This window comes from Girardinichthys multiradiatus, chromosome 5, assembly GCF_021462225.1.
Source record: "Girardinichthys multiradiatus isolate DD_20200921_A chromosome 5, DD_fGirMul_XY1, whole genome shotgun sequence".
NCBI classification, from domain to species: domain Eukaryota; kingdom Metazoa; phylum Chordata; class Actinopteri; order Cyprinodontiformes; family Goodeidae; genus Girardinichthys; species Girardinichthys multiradiatus.
This window is the reverse complement of record NC_061798.1, coordinates 21,086,219-21,106,375: the sequence shown is the minus strand read 5'-3', so window position 1 is coordinate 21,106,375 and position 20,157 is coordinate 21,086,219. Positions and strand designations below refer to the sequence as shown.

The 20,157-nt window shown below is 43.2% G+C and overlaps 1 protein-coding gene across 2 annotated transcripts; it reads right to left on the bottom strand.

The window, feature by feature from the left end:
* Nucleotides 1–9,311: 9,311 nt before the first annotated feature.
* Nucleotides 9,312–19,035, bottom strand: LOC124868679 (nicotinate-nucleotide pyrophosphorylase [carboxylating]-like). Of its 2 annotated transcripts, XM_047366180.1 has the most exons (6): nucleotides 18,316–19,035; nucleotides 17,557–17,818; nucleotides 14,943–15,262; nucleotides 12,232–12,363; nucleotides 11,951–12,143; nucleotides 9,312–9,697 (listed from the first exon to the last, which is right to left on the bottom strand). In XM_047366180.1, exons 2-6 carry the CDS (start codon nucleotides 17,807–17,809, stop codon nucleotides 9,684–9,686), a joined length of 912 nt encoding a protein of 303 aa, XP_047222136.1. In that variant the 5' UTR covers nucleotides 17,810–17,818; nucleotides 18,316–19,035; the 3' UTR covers nucleotides 9,312–9,683. The 2 variants fall into 2 exon arrangements, with proteins under 2 accessions (XP_047222136.1, XP_047222135.1); XM_047366179.1 differs by lacking the exon at nucleotides 9,312–9,697 and having other exon boundaries at nucleotides 10,556–12,143; nucleotides 18,316–19,033.
* Nucleotides 19,036–20,157: the final 1,122 nt, after the last annotated feature.

Sequence of the window (20,157 nt, the reverse complement as noted above, 5' to 3'; positions counted from 1 at the left end):
GCGCCGAGGCTGACCCGGAAGTCAGCTTCAGGGACTGCATCGTGGGCTGGGTCCTTCGTCGACCGCTAAAACCAGCGCCATCTAGCCTTTACCAGCTGTTCCCGCCCTCACCTCAGCGTAACAGCTATCGCCTAGCAACCGTAGCTGCGAGGAGAAAAAAGCAGTTAAAGCAGAATGGAGCCGAACTTCTGGTAGTTTTATTTTTAATTTCTGAGGAACTTCAGCAGTTTTATCGTCGTCGCAGACATCTCCTTTATTTCATCTCCGGCTGAGAGACAATCATGTTCAGGTAAAAAAGATGTTTGATTTGACAAATAGATAGCAACTTTATGGCTAATGTATGTCGACATATATATATATATATATATATATATATATATATATATATATATATATATATATATATATATATATATGAACAACAACTTTCAATTTTAAGATAGATGGGAATTATAAAGTATTTGATCCCCTTTGGCTGGTCTTAGATAATTATATAATAATGCAGTGTTTTTGGTATATTAGTATCTCCTTGCTATAATCACTTAAAATATCCAGAAGCATGCCTTAAAAATTATGTGTTTTTCCATCTCCATTCTTCCCTTTTCTAGACCAGACCCCTTTACTGCAGGATCAACCTGAGTGGCCCAGTCCTGAAAGGCTTCTTCAACAAGGAGGACACCAGGCCTGATTTTCGGCTGAGCAGGGAGTCTCTGGCAGTGCTGCTTAATCTTTTGCCCCAGGATCGGCGACATGGATGGGGTGCTACTATTGATGGGATGCCTCGCTCTACTGTCCATCGTATCGTCCACAGAGTTACAGAGGAGGTGGTGGCCATTTGTCACCAGGTCATCTACCTTCCAAAGACCCCTGAGGACTTGAAGGCAGTGTCCCGTGGGTTTGCAGGACTGGCATGCCACAGAGCTTTTCTTAAAGCTCACACTCGTATCCGTCGTCTTCCGCTTATCTGGGACAGGGTCGCGGGGGCAGCAGACTCAGCAGAGACGCCCAGACGTCCCTCTCCCCAGACACATCCTCCAGCTCCTCCGGGGGGAGCCCAAGGCGTTCCCAGGCCAGCCGAGAGATATAGTCCCTCCAGCGTGTCCTGGGCCATCCCCTGGGCCTCCTTCCGGTGGGACGTGCCTGGAACACCTCCCGAGGAAGGTGTCCAGGAGGCATCCGGTATAGATGCCCGAGCCACCTCAACTGGCTCATCTCGATGTGGAGGAGCAGCGGCTCTACTCCGAGCCCCTCCCGGATGGCCGAGCTCCTCACCCTATCTCTAAGGGAGTGCACGGCCACCCTACGGAGGAAGCTCATTTCAGCCGCTTGTATCCGGGATCTCGTTCTTTCGGTCATGACCCAAAGTTCATGGCCATAGGTGAGGGTAGGAACGTAGACCGACCGGTAAATTGAGGGCTTTGCTTTTCGGCTCAGCTCTCTCTTCACCACAACGGACCGGCACAGTGCCCCCATTACCGCGGCAGCCGCACCGATCCGTCTGTCGATCTCCCGCTCAATTTTTCCCTCACTCGTACACAAGACCCCGAGATACTTAAACTCCTCCACTTGAGGCAGGAACTCCCCTCCAACCTGAAGAGGACAGGCCACCCTTTTCTGGTCGAGAACCATGGCCTCGGACTTGGAGGAGCTGATCTTCATCCCAGCCGCTTCACACTCGGCTGCGAACCGCCACAGTGCATGCTGTAGGTCTTGGCTAGAGGGGGCCAGCAGGACCACGTCATCTGCAAAAATAAGAAACGAAATCCACTGGTCCCCAAACCAGACCCCCTCCGGCCCTTGGCTGCATCTAGAAATCCTGTCCATAAAAGTTATGAACAGGACCGGTGACAAAGGGCAGCCCTGCCGGAGTCCAACATGCACCGGGAACAGGTCCGACTTAGTGCCGGCAATGCGGACCAAACTCCTGCTCCGCTCGTACAGGGACCGGATGGCCCCTAATAAAGGGTCCCCGATTCCATACTCCTGAAGCAACCCCCACAGGGCATCACGAGGGACACAGTCGAATGCCTTCACCAGGTCCACAAAACACATGTGAACCGGTTGGGTAAACTCCCATGAACCCTCGAGCACCCTGTAGAGGGTATAGAGCTGGTCCAGTGTTCCACGGCCGGGACGAAAACCACACTGCTCCTCCTGAAGCCGAGGAACGACTATCGGCCGGACTCTCCTCTCCAATACCCTGGCGTAGGCCTTACCAGGGAGGCTGAGGAGTGCGATCCCCCTGTAGTTGGAACACACCCTCCGGTCCCCCTTCTTATGTAGGGGGACCACCACCCCAGTCTGCCAGTCCAGAGGCACTGTCCCCGACCGCCATGCAATGTTGAAGAGGCGTGTCAACCATGACAGCCCAACAACATCCAGAGATTTGAGGTACTCGGGGTGGATCTCATCCACCCTCGAAGCCTTGCCACCGTGGACCTTTTTAACCACCTCGGTGACTTCAGCCTGGGTGATGAAAGAGTCCAACCCCGAGTCCCCAGCCTCTGTTTCCACCACGGAATCCGTGATGGCAGGATTGAGGAGATCCTCGAAGTACTCCTTCCACCGCCCGATAATGTCCTCAGTCGAGGTCAGCAGCCTCCCACCCCCACTATAAACAGTGTTGGCGAAGCACTGCTTCCCCCTCCTGAGGCGCCGGACGGTTTGCCAGAATCGCTTCGAGGCCAACTGGTAGTCCTTCACCATGGCCTCACCGAACTCCTCTCAGGCCCGAGTTTTTGCCTCTGCCACCGCCCAGGCCGCAGCACGCTTGGCCTCACGGTACCCGTCAGCCGCCTCAGGAGTCCCACAAGCCAACCACAGCCGATAGGACTCCTTCTTCAGCTTGACCGCATCCCTTACTGCCGGTGTCCACCACTGGGTTCTGCCGCCGCGATAGGCACCGCAGACCTTACAGCCGCAGCTACGGGCAGCAGCATCGACAATAGATGCGGAGAACATGGTCCACTCGGACTCTATGTCTCCAACATCCCCCGGGATCTGGTCAAAGCTCTCCCGGAGGTGGGAGTTGAATACATCCCTGGCCAAGGGCTCCGGCCAGGCGTTCCTAGCAGACCCTCACTATGCGCTTGGGCCTGCCAAGTCTGTCCGGCTTTCTCCTCCTCCAGCAGATCCAACTCACCACCAGGTGGTGATCAGTGGACAGCTCAGTCCATCTCTTCACCCGAGTGTCCATAACATGCGGCTGAAGGTCTGATGATACAACAACAAAGTCTATCATTGACCTCCTGTCTAGGGTATCCTGGTGCCAAGTGCACTGATGGACATCCTTATGTTTGAACATGGTGTTCATTATGGACAATCCGTGACTAGCACAGAAGTCCAATAACAAAACACCGTTCGGATTCAGATCGGGGAGGCCATTCCTCCAGATCACACCTCTCCAGGTGTCACTGTCGTTTCCCACGTGGGCGTTGAAGTCCCCCAGCAGAATAACGGAGTCCCCGAGAGGGGCACTATCCAGCACCCCCGACAGGGACAGCAAGAAGGCCGGGTACTCCGCACTACCGCTCGGCCCGTAGGCCGAGACGACAGTCAGAGACCTATCCCCAACCCGAAGGCGCAGGGATACGACCCTCTCATCCACTGGGGTAAACCCCAACACGAGACTGAGCTGGGGGGGCAACAAGAAAACCCATACCAGCCCGCCGCCACTCCCCGTGGGCCACTCCAGAGTAGAAGAGAGTCCAACCCCTCTCAAGGAGATGGGTTCCAGAGCCCACGCAGAGCCCGACTATTTCTAGTCGATATCTCTCGACTTCCCGCACAAGCTCAGGCTCCTTCCCCCCCAGCGAGGTGACATTCCACATCCCTAGAGCCAGCCTAAGCATCCGGGGATCAGGCCGCTGAGGTCTCCACCTTCATCCCCCACCCAATCCTCTTTGCACCAGTCCCTCACGGTTCCCCCTGCAGGTGGCGGGCCCACTGGGGGATGGCCTCGCGTCTCTCGTTCGGGCTTGGCCCGGCCGGGTCCCGCAAGGAGCAACCCGGCCAGCAGGCGCTCTCCGACGAGTCCCGACGCCAGGCCTGGCTCCAGGGTGGGACCTCGGCTCCACTGTACCGGGCGACGTCTCGTGCCTCGATATTTTTGTCCTCATGAGGGTTTCTTGAACCACTCTTTGTTTGACCCATCACCTAGAGCCTGTTTGCCATGGGAGACCCTACCAGGGGCATTTAGGCCCCAGACAACATAGCCTCTAAGATCATTTGAGCACTCAAACCCCTCCACCACGTTAAGGTGGCGGTTCAAGGAGGGGTTTTCTTAAAGCTGTGGGTGCAATTGACGGCTGCCATATCCGCATCAGGTGTCCAAGCGGCCCTGATGGTCAGTGCTAGAGGAACAGGAAACTCTTCCCTTCCATAATCATGCAAGCAGTTTCTGACCATCGGAGCCATTTTATTGACACATATCTGGGCTGGCCTGGGTCAGTGCTCTAGGGTGGAGGTGCTCTAGGGTCTAGGGACTCTAGGTTGCTCCACCGTAGCCCACTGTACAGACAGTCAGTTTATCCTCCTCCAGGGCATTTTATCCTTGCTGATGGAGGGTACCCATGCCTCCAATATCCACTCCCCCTCATCACTCCTTACTAGACGACAATACAAGGTGTGGGAGCTTAGCACTTTAACAGCCATCATTCCAAAAAGAGCGTGTTTTTGGAATGATGAAAACCAGATTCAGGGCCATCTTCCTGAAAGCGCTGGAGGTGCACCACACCTTTGTACCTCAAGTAGGTTTTGACCTAGATCCATTTTATATATACATTATACATAATATACACACATATGCGCCCTCTTTTAATTTTTTTCAGGTCATAACAGCATGCACCATCCTCCACAACATCTGCCTTGGTGCTGGGGATGTCATGGCCCCAGAGGATGACCCAGAGGAGGCTGTAGAAGAGGATTCAATTCAATTCAATTCAAAGATACTTTATTGATCCCCGAGGGGAAATTAGAATTCCAGTACAACCCATCCAAACATACATTATGACACAAGACAAGGGGGGACGGGTCACCGAGGCTTTGCTGCCCACTCACAGGCGCTGCCCTTGTTAGATGAGAAAAGAGGCCACATTAAGTAAGTAGAGGAAAAAAATCATATTTCACACTTTATCCTTAGCAGGATACAGTTTGAGATTGCAAAAAACCTCAGCACAAAGAAGCAACAGTTGACAAAACAACATCATGCCGGGAACGGTGAAGGTGGTGTGAGGGGTGCATATGTTTATCTTGAGCATGTGTGTGTGTGCAAGTGATTGTGTGCAAGTAAGTCCATGAAGCACTGTCCCAGTGGCCATTGTCCTTGATGGTTCGTTTGAATGTTCATCAACCGGCCACAAAGTTCTGAGCAGGTCCACAGGTGTCCTCAGGGAAGGGAGGGAGCAGAGGGAGCAGAGCGTCATATTTACATAACTTCCAGGAGAAGTTGAAGATAGCCAGCCATCAAGGCCGTGCAGGGGAGCCAGATTCAGAAAAACAATAATTATTTGGGTTAGTCTGACTCTTAATTTTCCGTCAGCCTTGAGAGTCTTGCTGGTGCTTCACAAAGGCAAATCCAAATAGACAAATTCCTGGTCTTTCTGCCAGATCCGAGCGAACAACTTTCTCCAAGATTTATCCCATTTCACCCCTGAGTCCAGGAACCGCAACCTGCCTGCGATCCTAAGGATCACATCCAGTCTGCGATTCAGCTCACCTAACATCTCAGTCTGAGTGCTGATCGCCCTGAAGATCCCATCACACGTGCCAGGCAGCCTTACAATGGCCAGAACAGCTGCTGACACTCCGAATTTCTCGATATGCCAGGTAACCGCTGACTCCAAAAAGCAGAAATCCTGATATCAAACATCCAATTATATACACATCTTCCACATCCTCGACTGACATTATCGACAAACACACAATCCTCCACTTCTGCCAGGAGTCCATTGTGTATCCAGAGAAAAACGTCCAGTCCGGACAAGTTGGGCTCTCCTTCACCCTGTCTTCTCCTCGAGAAAATTTGATCAATTGCATTGAGAGACCAGCTGACCAAATCCATAACTCAGAATTTGGAAGATATGCAAAAATAGGCTCCAAAGACAAGACACAGAGCTGAAGCAGGGCAGATATGGGAGGGGGTGGGAGACAGAGAAAAAGCGTCCTCCTCCACCGAGAGCAGACACAAAGGATGAGGGTGAGGTCGGGACTGAGGCAGTCAGCGGTACTCTCTGGCAGGACCAGCTTTCAGCTGAGGTGTCTGCCCTGGAGGAGGTACCAGCAGAACATGACTACGGTGTGCAGGCAAGTATAATATTATAGATGTAATTAATTTTTGAGGGGTATAACTAATTGTAATATTTTATGAGCACCATCTTCTAATTCTGCATTTTTCAACTCCTACTAATTATTTAAATTTTCACATTCCTCAAAATACTGGGCGAGGAGGAGGAGTAGCAACCATTTTTCAGTCCGATTTATTGATTAGTCCCAGACCAATCAATAGCTACAACTCTTTTGAATATTTAATCCGTAGTTTTCCTCATCCAAATTGCAAAGCACTAAAACCACTTCTGTTTGTTGTTTTGTACCGTCCACCAGGCCCTTACTCTCAATTTTTAGATCAGTTTTCAGACCTTTTATCTGATTTAGTGTTAAATACAGATAAAGTTATTATAGTGGGGGATTTTAACATTCATGTTGACACTGAAAGTGATAGCCTAAATATAGCCCTTAATGCTATCTTAGACTCAATTGGCTTTGCTCAAAACATGAACAAACCTACCCACCTTTGTCTTCATTCTCTGGACCTTGTGCTGACATATGGCATTGAGTGTAAAGACATAACAATATTTTCTCATAACCCTGTCCTGTCTGACCATTTTTTAATAACCTCGTCTCGTCTCATCGTCTTCCCCCGGGTCGCGGGGCAGCAGACTCAGCAGAGTGTAAGATGTCCCTCTCTCCAGACACCTCCTCCAGCTCCTCCAGGGGGAGCCCAAGGCGTTCCCAGGCCAGCCGAGAGACATAGTCCCTCCAGCGTGTCCTGGGCCGTCCCCTGGGCCTCCTCCCGGTGGGACTTTAATAACCTTTCAGTTTAATGTGACCGAGTACTACACACCTGAAAAAGAATTTCACTATAGTAGATCATTATCAACCTTTAAAGAATCTGTTCCACTTTTGATTTCCTCATTATCACAGAAAAACACTGTGGAGGGCAATAATTTTGTTTCATCCCCTTCACAAATTGATTCTCTTGTCCATAGTGTTACTTCATCATTGCATGGTGCATTAGACAATGCAGCCCCCTTGAAAAAGAAGGTAATCATTCATAGGAGGCTAGCTCCATGATTTAATTCAGAACTGCGTACTTTAAAGCACAATGTTAGAAAATTGGAGAGAAAATGGCGCTCTACACACCTAGAGGATTCTTACTTAATCTGGAAAAATAGCCTACTGTTGTATAAAAAGACACTTTGCCAAGCCAGAACAGCTTATTTCTCATCATTAATAGAAGAGAACAAGAATAATCCTAGGTTTCTCTTTAGTACAGCTACTAAACTTACACAGTCATAGCTCTGTAGAGCCATCCATTCCCTTAGCTCTCAGCAGTCATGACTTTATGGGATTCTTCTTAAATAAAATTGATTCTATTAAAAATAAAATCTTTGACATACTCCAGAAGATGATTACTTCATCCTCAGCAAGTGAGACAACATTGGAAGTAACTGTAGAACCTGATCTGTGTTTGGACTGTTTTGATCCTGTGAAGCTTCCTGAGTTATCAGAAATATTAGCTTCATCTAAACCTTCAACTTGTATGCTAGACCCAATCCCAACCAAATCCTTTAAGGAAGTGTTCCCTCTGATTACCAGCCCCATTTTAGATATGATTCATCTATCTTTAGTAAATGGATATGTACCACAGGCTTTTAAGTTAGCTGTAATTAAACCTTTACTTAAGAAACCTTCACTTGATCGAGATGACTTGAAAAATTACAGACCTATATCCAATCTTCCATTCTTATCTAAAATTCTTGAGAAAATAGTTGCTAATCAAATGTGTGAGCATTTACACAGCAATGACCTGTTTGAAGAGTTTCAGTCAGGCTTCAGAGTTCATCATAGCACTGAAACAGCTCTGCTGAAAGTCACTAATGATATTCTTAAGGCTTCAGATAATGGACTTGTGTCTGTACTGGTTCTGTTAGATCTCAGTGCTGCATTTGATACAGTCGACCTTAATATTCTCTTACAAAGGCTGGAATATGCTGTAGGGATCAGGGGAACAGTGCTAGGCTGGTTTAAATCTTATTTGTCGGACACATTCCAGTTTGTTCATGTAAATGATAAATCATCTTTAAACTCCAAGGTTAATTGTGGAGTACCACAGGGTTAAGTACTTGGGCCAATTCTCTTTACTATATATATGCTTCCAATAGGTAAAATTATCAGGCAGCATAGGATAAATTTTCACTGTTACGCTGATGATACTCAGCTTTACTTATTCATAATTCCTGATGAGCCCAATCAGTTAGATAGACTACAAGCATGTCTTGAAGACATAAGAACTTGGATTACTTTAAATTTTCTGCTTCTAGATTCAGAAAATACAGAAGTTGTCATCTTTGGACCGGAGTCTTTAAAAAAGAAACTGCTTAGTCAATCACTTAACCTGGATGGCATTAAATTGACCTCCGGTAATAAAGTGAAAAACCTTGGTGTTACTTTTGACCAGGACATGTCATTTAAATCCCATATTAAAACATGTTTCTAGGATTTCCTTCTTTCATCTCCGGAACATTGCCAAAATTAGAAATATTCTATCCAGGAGTGACGCTGAAAAACTAGTCCATGCATTTGTTACTTCAAGGCTGGACTATTGTAATTCTTTACTATCAGGATGTCCACAAAATGCAGTTAAAAGCCTTCAGCTGATTCAAAATGCTGCAGCAAGAGTTCTGATGAAAATTAAAAAGAGAGATCATATTTCTCCTATTTTAGCTTCCCTTCATTGGCTCCCTGTTAAATCCAGAAAAGAATTTAAAATTCTCGTTCCTCATATATAAAGCCCTTAATGATCTAGCTCCATCATACATCAGAGATCTGATTGTTCCATATGTTCCTAACAGCACTTCGTTCTCAGACTGCAGGTTTAACAGGACATGTTTAATAGGAGGTTGGGCAGTCTGAAATGAAGAGGGTAGTTTTGTGAGAGGAATAAGGTGGCAGGCTTTAGAAAACCGGTCAATGATGGTTACAATGGTGGTCATACCTTTGGAAACAGGGAGTTCAGTGACAAAATCTAGGGTGATGTGAAACCAGGGATGTTTGGGTACAGACAGCGGTTGGAGCAGACCAGCAGAGGGTTGATTTCAGGATTTATTTCGGGCACAGAGCCGACAAGCAAGAATGTATTCTCTGATATCTTAATGGATGGATGGCCTCCAGAACCTTTGGTTGATGAGGGAAAAGGTACGACTGGTTTCGGGGTGACAAGAGATCTTAGCGGTGTGAATCCAATGAATGAGTTTAGATCTGATGGAGAAAGGGACGAAGATGCAGTTAGGTGGGGCCAGTTCTTGGATCAGGTTCCTTCTGAAGAGCTTGATGGATGACATCTTCAATTCCCCAGGTAAGGGCTCCAATTGTGGAGCTGGGAGGAGGGATGGATTCTATTTTCCTCATCTGGAGAAAACTGGCGAGAAAGAGCATCTGGTTTAATGTTTTAGGAACCAGGATGGTAATTGATGGAAACGTTAAAACAAGAAAAGAACAAGGATCAACAAGACTGACAGGGATTAAGACATTTGGCTGACTGTAATAAGATTTTTATGATCAGTTAAGATTAGCACAGGATGTTCAGCAACCCCCAACCAATGGTGCCACTCCTGCAAAACTAGTTTGATAGCAAGAAGCTCTCTGTCACCAAATTCATAATAACATGAAGGCAGATCCAGGGGAGAACTCTGGAGGTAACCTCGGGAGAAGCTAAAGAGAACAGGGTAAGCGTAAGCTAATGAGCCCAAGGAAATAAACAACAATAAAAGACTTAGAGGGCCAGAAGTACCATTTAGGTTGACACTCAGGGATCGAAAACTCAGCAGCTGGCTGAGCATTCTGATCAGAAGCCCAAACCACCTCAGCTGACCCTTTTATTAGAACAGCGGCTCTACTCTAAGCTTCCCCCAGATGATGAAGCACCTCAACCTATCTTTCAGGCTGGGCCCAGCCACCCTACAGATGAAGGTAATATCAGACACCTGCATCAGGGATCTCATTCTTTACTTCATGTTCCATGACGATATGAGAGGGTCCCAAAGTAGATGGACCAGTAAATTTGGTGACTTGCATTTTACTCACAACAGCAGCAACAACCTTTGCCATCTCAGCAAATTTTGAATGAATAGATTTGGAAAAAACGATATTGTCTTTAGCTTCAATAGCCTTAAATAGTGGGTATAATTAAAGAAGCCCTGAACCCCATAAAGACATCTCTTCATGTCTAAATTTGCTTGAAAGGTAGTTGGGGTTGATTAAATGGACTAAACAAGTCTTACTTTCAACAACTTTATTCAGGCTTAATTTGGAAATGACCTATGAGCTAAAACTGCAATATTTTAACATATGTTTCTGAACTAAATTAAAACCAGAAGTGGGAATTCTTGGCAATAAAAAATGGCCACTGATGTCAAGTCTTTAGCAGATCAGTATTGCAGATAAGGTACCGAGCCATCTGTCCTCTCCTTCCGACCTCTTTTTCATCAAGAAACCTAAAATCCTCCTCTTGAGGTAAAAACTCACCCTTAACCTGAAGAGAGCTGTACACCTTTTTCTGACTGAAAACCAAGGTCTCTGAAATAGAGGAGTTCTGACTCATCCAAGCCAAAAGGCATAATTGGGCCTAAAAAAATATTTCTATGTGCACTCACATCTGTAGGCATCCAATGCACAGTCAACTGCAGTCCAAACATTTCATCAGTTAAAAACATTAAATCCAAAATATGATGAAGAGACTGTTGACCGTCAGAAATATTTAATCCCACAAAATGGGATGACATTCTTGGACAGGTTCAGTTAAAGATCCAAGGATCTGTGTTCTTAAATCCCAAACATATATTGACCTTTTAAAAAGAAAAAAACAGTGGTAAACATAGCCCTAAGATAAATGTCTGTGCAGCTGAAACCACTGTTCTGTACTGGTACAAAGGTATGTTAGGTTAGTTTTTGCTTTATTTGTTTCTTTTGTCCATCAAGTTCTTACTGTTTCATTTTGACTTGTGGCTTCTGTTCCTCTGTTGGGGTATTTTTTGATGTTTTGTTTTTAGCCACTTGGCCCACATTCAGCATAATATAAAAGGTCCAGTTTCTATTCTTCTTTTAAATGACAAACAGGATTTGACGCAACTTCTACAACTCATCCACAAAAAACATAAAAAAGTTTGTTTTGTATACATCGCTCTGCAAAAGTATCTATACCCCTTAAAACTTTGTACATTTTATCATATTTTGCCAGCAAGCATCAACGTATTTTCTCAAATTATTTGCAAGATCAAACTGTTTTTTTTTTTTTCAGAATTGCCTGGTATTTAGCCTTGAAAGGTATCCCCACAACATCATGCTGCCACTACCATGTTTTATTGTTTGCATAAAAGGCCATGAAGTATATTATATATATTTATATATATTATATATACTGGTAGATTATACACCAGCTGACTCTATTTAATAGTATAGACAATATAGATGACTACTGAACGCACCTGGTTGACCTGGATTTTTTGCTTTTTTTGTTAAAATCTATAATTTTTTTCCCCTTCACAAATATGCACATAAAATACAATGAAGTTTGCAGTTGTTACTTGACATAAGGTTCAAGTGTAATGAATGTTTTAGCAAGGAACGATATTTGACAACAATCAGTTCAATTTAATCATGTGCTTGTACGTACTGCTTGCACCTGGCTTTTGCACTTTAAGAGAAAAATCTGCAACCGGGCATCCCTGAGTGATGCAACCCAGAGAAATGATGTCTACATGCGATGAGAAATACAAAGCTAAGTTTTCCGGAGTAACTCCTCCGCTGGCTTCTATCTGAAGAGCTGGGAACTCGTTCTTCAGTTCTCGCGCTGCAACATGAACTTCCTACAAGGGAGAAATGTGATGTTGGATAAGTTTTAGTTTCACAGTTAAAGTTTTATTTCTTGACCTTTTGTGATTTGAAATGTCCTACCTGTGGCTGAAAGTTGTCCAACATGACAATGTCGGCTCCGGCTGCAGCTGCTTCTCTTCCCTCCACTGTGGAGCGACACTCAACCTCAATCTTGCTGCTGAAGCCGCACACTGAGCGGGCCACTGTCACAGCCTAAGAAACAAACAGGAATCTAAGTTTGTCTATGCAGAAGTATCAGAAGGACACCTGAAATCAGGACATCTGTCAGTCAGTTCCTGGTTACTGGGTATTTTTGCTGCTTTTCAGTGTGCAAAAACAGACTACATTTCAACACTACTATTTTTATCATAGTCACACTGATCATGTCAGGTGCCTGACTTGAGCTACAGTCTCTTGGAACATTTTGAAAGCCTGTACAGAGAGATGCAAAGAGGAACTCCACTTTCTGTCACATTGTGACCTTTAAACCAGAGCAGAGGTCTGTAGTTAAGAAACTAAATAGATGTCACTTCAAACAAGGAGGCAAGACTTTGCTTGAAAATCAAGCAACCTCTCAATTAAGTTTACACTTACAACAAACCAACTGCAATTGCATGGATGTCACTCAGATATGTCAGAAAAAGGATCGGTTTTAAGAATGGTATTACTAAGTGCAGCTAGAGAGCTTAAAGTACAACTTTTTGTGTTTTTCTCTACATTTGCGATTCACATTTGTTCTTCGGTGGTGTGAACATGTTTGGATTGTAAAGACCAATATACTAGATGGAAATGCTTCAGAATCCACCTCAGAAATTGTTCACATTCACTTTTTTAGTATGGTGTTTACAAAAGCTTACAAATTAGCTTGAAACTTGGTTCTTTGTGTGGATCCCCCTTGTTTTTCATGACCAATAGAGCTTTTATAATTGTTGCAGCCCAGATATGTGTGAACGTATAGCTTGAGCTAGCTAAAGATTTATAAGCTATTTATAGCTACAGCTTCCTGGACTTGGAATTACTGTTGGTGTCATAGGAAAGCATTGAAAACTGTCCAATTTAAAGATGAGCTGAGCAGATATTGTATATCCTATTGTACCAATTAACAGCACACTTAATTATGCTGACTCATAATTAACCAAAATTATCAAAGTAAACTGATGAAAATATGCCTGTAATAAAAAGTAGATGACACACAAGACCACGATCTGAAGACTTCCACACCTTTGCAATTTACTGATGTTTCTGACCCTAAATTGCTTTCTAAAAATCTAGTTTTAAGGTTTATGAAGAAATCAAGCATTACTTTTTAAAAACCTTACTGTGTATTTATACGACCGAGGGGTGGATCTGGCACTGGTGATGTCCTTGGGTGTTTTCTCAAAATCTTGCTCTATAAATTTATACTTCTTTTATCATGCTGTTTTTTTCCTTATAATTGGGAAGTTGTTTAAATTTTTTTATATATATTATTATCTCTTGATCAAGCCACGAGGGTAAAATAAGGTATCAAATATTGTTTAATATTTTCAAATAGGAAATTAAATTCAGGATTCAGAGCCATTGGCTTTTTTTTATTCAAAAACTTTTGAGGAAAAGAAAAGCCAAGGTAATCACAATTTTTACACAACTAAAATCCATATTATGCAAATCAATCCAGGGATGGTTATAGAGGCATTTCCAAACAAATTAAATTCAGTCATTCTACATTAATAAGATTATTTAATCCATGTCCGTTAACCAGTCTGTACGTTTTCTACCTTATTATCAATAAATAAAGCTCTGCAACTCACCATGCTGCTCCCGTGCATTGTTCTGCACGTTGGTCCGACAGAAAATCAGCAGTATATAACACACAAGGTATGTTCGCAAAAGTGCATCTGAATGAACCACAATGCTTCTGCAACACTGTCCTTTAGACAGATGACACCAAAGTAGAGATGTTTTGTTATAACGGGAAACCAAATATGGTCTAATCACAGAACCCTCTTACCACCTGTTAAGCATGGTGATGGAGGTGTGATATGGCTTTCTGGCACCCACAGGACCAGGCCACATTCAAGTCATTGTGTTGACAATAGGTGTTGGTGGGCACATTGGTGATGCAGGGTCAAAGCCCGGAACCCATGTACGGAGGCTACAGTCCTAAATGCAGCCATCATGGGTTCGGGTCCTGGGCCGTTGACCGTTGCTGCATGTCTTGCCCCCATTTCCTGTCGGTCATCTTTTAAAATAAAAGCCACTGGTGCCACAAAATAAAAAAATAAAAAGAATCAAGGTGTTGAAATGACCCAGTTAAAGTCCAGACCTCAATCTAATTTAAATCCTGTGGTGACATCTCGAGACAGAAGTTTAGGAATGACACAGACCTTGATGATGTCATGACCTTGAAAAGAAGAGTGAGCCATAATTTCTCTACAACACTGTAAAAAGACTGATAAAGGCCTACAGAAAATGAGAACTCGAAGCACTAATGCATAGTTTTCACAATGTCTTTCTGAAAAATAAGGGTAGTTCATGGTCTCATTCTTATCAGATTAACATTTCTAACCCAATGTATATGTGTATCTCAGATGGAGAATGTTTGTCTCACTTTGGGAGGCATGCACTAGACTTAAAAAAAAGCAATTGATTTGTTGGAACAGGTCGATGTAGGCACTGCGTTGTGCTGTGTTTGTAGTTGAAAGTTTGTAGCTGGCTAGAATCCTTGCTGTGTATTGTGCCACCTGTTGTCTTCTGATCAGAAGACCATCATTTTGAACAACTGTAAATGAATTTCTGGTGCAGATACCCACCTCTGTGATGCTCCCTGATGCCCAGATGTGGTTGTCCTTCAGCATCACCATCCCGCTCAGGTCCTGTCTGTGCATGGATGTGCCGCCCACCAGCATGGCGTACTTCTCCACCAGCCTAAAGCCCGGTGTGGTCTTACGGGTGCCAGCCACCTCTCCGTGCCAGCCTGCGGACATTGCCATCAAATTGAGCTGAGAGCAGCGGGTGGCGATCCCTGAGGCACGACTCAGGCAGTTTAGAGCAGGGCGCTCCCCGAGGAGCAGACATCTAGCTGGGCCTCTCACCACACCAGTCAGAGTGACTGCATCTGGACCTGGAGATGCTACATAAAATGGAGAGATATTTACTACATGATACGTATTATTAATTCGGAACCAATTTCTTTCTTTTCTGCATCATGGCATCTCAGGGACACTAACTATTATATTTAAGTAAGTATACCATGGTAAGTATTTCATTTCTGCTCACGAGTGCTAAGAATTTGAAAGGGTATAGTAAAAACAACAACTAAAACAACTAAAAGTGCAAGCTGAGAAAATAACTAACATATGTTATTAGTTCTGGACACAAAAATTACTTTTGTAATTAATGATGTTATGTCATAAAAACAACAACTAAAGAAAGTTTCAGGTTTTGGAAAAAAATTAACAAAAACACCCCCTTAATTTTGACTTTCTAGTGAGAAAGTAAGAGGTTGCTCACCAACCCTGACCTCAGAATCCATTAAGGCTGCTCCTATTAAAAAATGTGTGATCATTGGAGTAAAAAACTGTTTATTTTTGCGTCTCATTAATTGAACCTCTTACATTTTTCAAATCAGGGCACTGTGCAACCTCTTTAAGCTAACATGTTGCTGCTATGTTTGGCAAGTACAGTATGAGGAGATATACGTTGTTATTTGCGTGTACTGGTTACAGAAGGTAGCCTGTTCATTCAATTAGTAAATCTGACTGTTTTCTGAACTTAGAACTGAATGACGGTTAAAAACATCCACGTTTCAGGTTCAGGAGTAAAAAGCAGCCACCAGCACTTGTTTCTGGATCACAGTTTCCACTTCTTCACTGTTAATGTGTTTGTATTTACCTTAACTAATACCACTAAGTACCAATGAGGCAGCCCGTGTACCAGCAAAATTTGACGGATCTTTGAGATACTACAACAGAATAGCTGTTTTATGATGAGACTACACACATGACCGTCCAGCAACATCCATATAAAGTATTTGGTGTTCCACTTACTGTTCATTAGCGTCTGTGCAAATGTACACAGTACATACACTCTGTTACTGCCTGTGCGTACCTGGATCAGGCAGTTAGCAACCTTATTTTTTAGTAAACAGATCTAACGCACCACCAAGAACAATTTAATGAATTTATTTCAGATAGAACAGTTAGATAGACATGCAAACTATTAAAACAGTGTCCGGTTCTGCATTTATAAAACAAATTTAACCATTTCAATAAAATTCTCATCAGGAAAGTTTTATTAAAGGGAACCATCAGATTTCCTTAAATCTTCACTAGATTTAATACATCTCCTGAGGGACAGAGAGACCGGTGGGGAAGAACAACACATTTTGCAGTAGTAATCCACTGTGTGTCACGGGGAGCTCGGTTGACCTCCAGGAATCGAATGTTGAGACACACTTAACAGGTTGCCGGTCCAACACAGGGTAACACAGAGGTAGACGAGGGAAACAACTATTTACTATCAATCTCACACCTAGTTGACCTTGTAGAACCACCTAACAGACATGTTTTTAGGCTGTAGCAGGAATCGGGCAGAACCTTTCTTTACTGTAAGGCAACACTGCTAACCACTGCTGAAATGTGCCAAAAATGTTAAATAGTATTTATTTATATATTTCATCCAGGTTTCTTTCAATTTTTAGAACATATGTCATTTCCTTTAAACATCTAGAAGTTTAGAAATTGGCTGTTTAACCACAAATTTTAGAGTGCTGTTAAAAATGATGTGCCCCCTTACAGAATGTTCTCTCTTTTTGCTATTTTTAAAAAACACTTAAGCGTTCCACATCATCAAATGATAATCTCATGAATTATGGAGAAAATGGATATCTAAACCAACCTGGCTTCATGTGAAAAACTAACTGGTTGTGCCAACCTTGGCTGCCATAACATGCTTGTGACACTTTTACATCGCCGGAGATTAATTGTAGTTCTGTTCTTTACAGAACTGTTTCAATTCTCCCACACAGGAGGGTTTTTGAGCATGAACAGCTTGCTTAAGAGCATGCTATAGTCAGATTTAAGTCCAGCCTTTGACTAGGCCAATCTAAGACATTGATTTTGTTTTTTGTCATCGTGAGGAGATCTGATCTTAAAATTTGTTTGCTAATCTGAAATATTTTGGTGTGACAAGCAAAATATATCTGTTTTTCTTTAAGGAATATTTCAAGAAATACAGAAATAAATAAATAACTGGAGCATTGTTCAGTCTGAAATGTTTAGTGCATTTTACTTATGATGTTAGCTTTTTGGTTTTTTAAGACAAAATATTTATAGGTTTATAACATTATTGGACCAGAGAGTGCTGGACTAATGGACAGCACACACACATACAGTATAGCAGTGTTTACAAGAGTAAGTTACTTACTGATCACTGCTCCTTCCTGGTAAATCCAGTCCACGGTGCAGCCCACTTCAGTAAACACTGCTGTGAAAAAGGGGCTCCCTGCCAGCACAGTGTGTGGAGTTTTACACAGCAACTTAGCCTCCACTTCCTCTGATCCCACGCAAACACCCGCCGGGTCAAAGTTTGGGGTGTCCTCTGCCAGCCACTCTTGTGCAAGCCGGGTCAGGGTGTAAGGTGGGATCAAATGGACAGCTTGTGCTTTCAGTCCAGACATGCTACAAACCTGCATGTAAAGTAAGGTATGTTGAATTTTTCTCATTTTTCAAGAACGTAGGAACTGAAATTAGGTTGCCCATTGTCAAAACAATGTGAAGTACTGTGCTGTCTCACTGTTATTTTTGAGATTTATAATAAACCAACACACTTTTCAAGTTTGACTACTGATTTCTATTTGCATTCCTGTTTCAAAAGCAGCTGCTGCAAGAACACTAAGTTACACAAGACAATGGGATAAAAAGACTGAAGTAGTCTTCTAAGGTCATGATTGACCAAAGTCACACAACGTCCCTTTGGATCGTAACTTATCACCCTCCTATGTCAAGAAATTAGCTTTACTTTGCTCAGTTTATGACACAACGCAACAAGTTTAAAAGTCTGATTCCTTTGAGCTGTGTCATAATCTACCAAGCTCCGAACTAGAACACAAAAGAATATTACACACCATATTAGGCCGGGACATCAGGCAACAGTGCGATTAATGCAAATGAAATGCATACTTACTTGTGTCAGTGGCTCTCTGTGTCTGTAGACCCCAAGCTGAAGAGGGACAGAAGTGAGCACACATAGCCCTAGGAAAAATGTGGCATGGAATTTGACCTTGTGTCCATGTTGGAATGATTACAGGCCAGAGGTCACACCATAGGATTAACATTGATTATTCTCTATTGATTAACAAGCCTCTAAATCCAGTTTCCTTACACAAAGAATTCATTATATTTCTACACTATTAAGCTCCACTGAGTTTTGTTTAGTTTGATTTAGTTTGCACAATGTGGAAAAAATGTAATCTAGTACCTTTTACACAGAAATTTACAAGATAAAATGCAGACGGATTCTGTCCAATTTAGGTCAGTTCACTGCACCTTAGCTCAATATAACCCAGTATAGAAGTATTAATATCGTGACAATGTGTAAAAAATGTTGCCCACTCTATTTCAGTTCATTGATATTAGTAGAAAGTAACACCAAATGTCACCTCAACATACAACAATGATCAAGTGAGAAGAAAAGTCCAACTTAACATATTCTGATCCAAACAGTGAAATTCATTTCATTTCAGTAAAATCTTATTTTAAGCTCACTGGTCATAATACCATGCCAGTTATCTGAACACATTGCACAGATCTTTACTTTAACTCAACAATCCATTCTGAACAAACACAAGACAAAGGGAAACATAGGAGTCTTCTTTAAGAGAAGAGCATAACTCTGCTTTAACAGGAAGAGACCCCCTGCAGAACCAGACTCGGGATGGGTGGCCATCTGTCCTGGCCCGCTGTGAGAACAGGAAGGAGACATAAATAAATGTAAAAGCAGAAGGCTAGGAATACTTTCTATTAAATGGAAAAAGAAACAAAACTCGAAAATAATGACAAAAATGTACACTAACAGTCGGACTGCTTGAGAAACAGCAACATTTTAGCATTTTTTTAGATGTTATGTAGATAATATTTATCTTCTGATAAGAATTTTGAGTCGATAAACCTTTTAATTGAAGGACTAAAGTAACTGCACTATAATCTGAATTATGGTTATAATTAAAAATGTCACTTGCTGCTATTTGAATATTGATAAAGCCTTCTGAGACAGCATCCCTTAGAACCATATTTTGTTACAATTACAGCTGCAAGTCTTTTGAGGGATGTCTCTGTTGTCTGCGTACAACAATGGAGACTGCACCAGGCCAGGGATACTTCCCATTCTTCGTTGTAAAAATGCTTAAGCTCAATTTTCTAGTCTTGCAGCAGATATTTGGGTGGGTTGAGATGTGGACTAGAACACATGAACATATGAATATGCTTCAATTTAAACCATTCCATTCTAGCAGTGGCTGTATGTTTAGGGTTATCCTCCTCCTGCTGGAAGGTTAACCTCTGCCCCAGTGTCAGGTCAACTCTGACCAGTTTCCCTGACTCTGCTAAGAAAAGCAACCCAGCAGCATGATGCTGCCACCACCATGCGTCACTGCAGGATTTTTATTTCAGTACTGAGTTTAGGGGATGGAATGGCATGCCTAGAGTTCTGATTTCAATCCCTTTGAACACTTGTGGGGTCAGATTGGCCATGCTGTTTAGCAACACATCCACCTTGGCTGACTTGCAACGAATACTGGTCAAACAACGGGATGCCATCCCACAGCGATGTGTGACCAAGCTGGTGACCAGTATGGAGAGTATAGGTGCATGGCTGTTGTGGTTGTATATGGTTTCCCCAAGCTCTACTGAAAGCCCTGTGTGTTAAATAAATACTTTTTTGAAATGCCAATATGTCTTGTGTCTTTAAAATTTAATCATCCAGTCTAATAAATTGCATGAAAAACGGTCAATAGCAGAATATGAAATT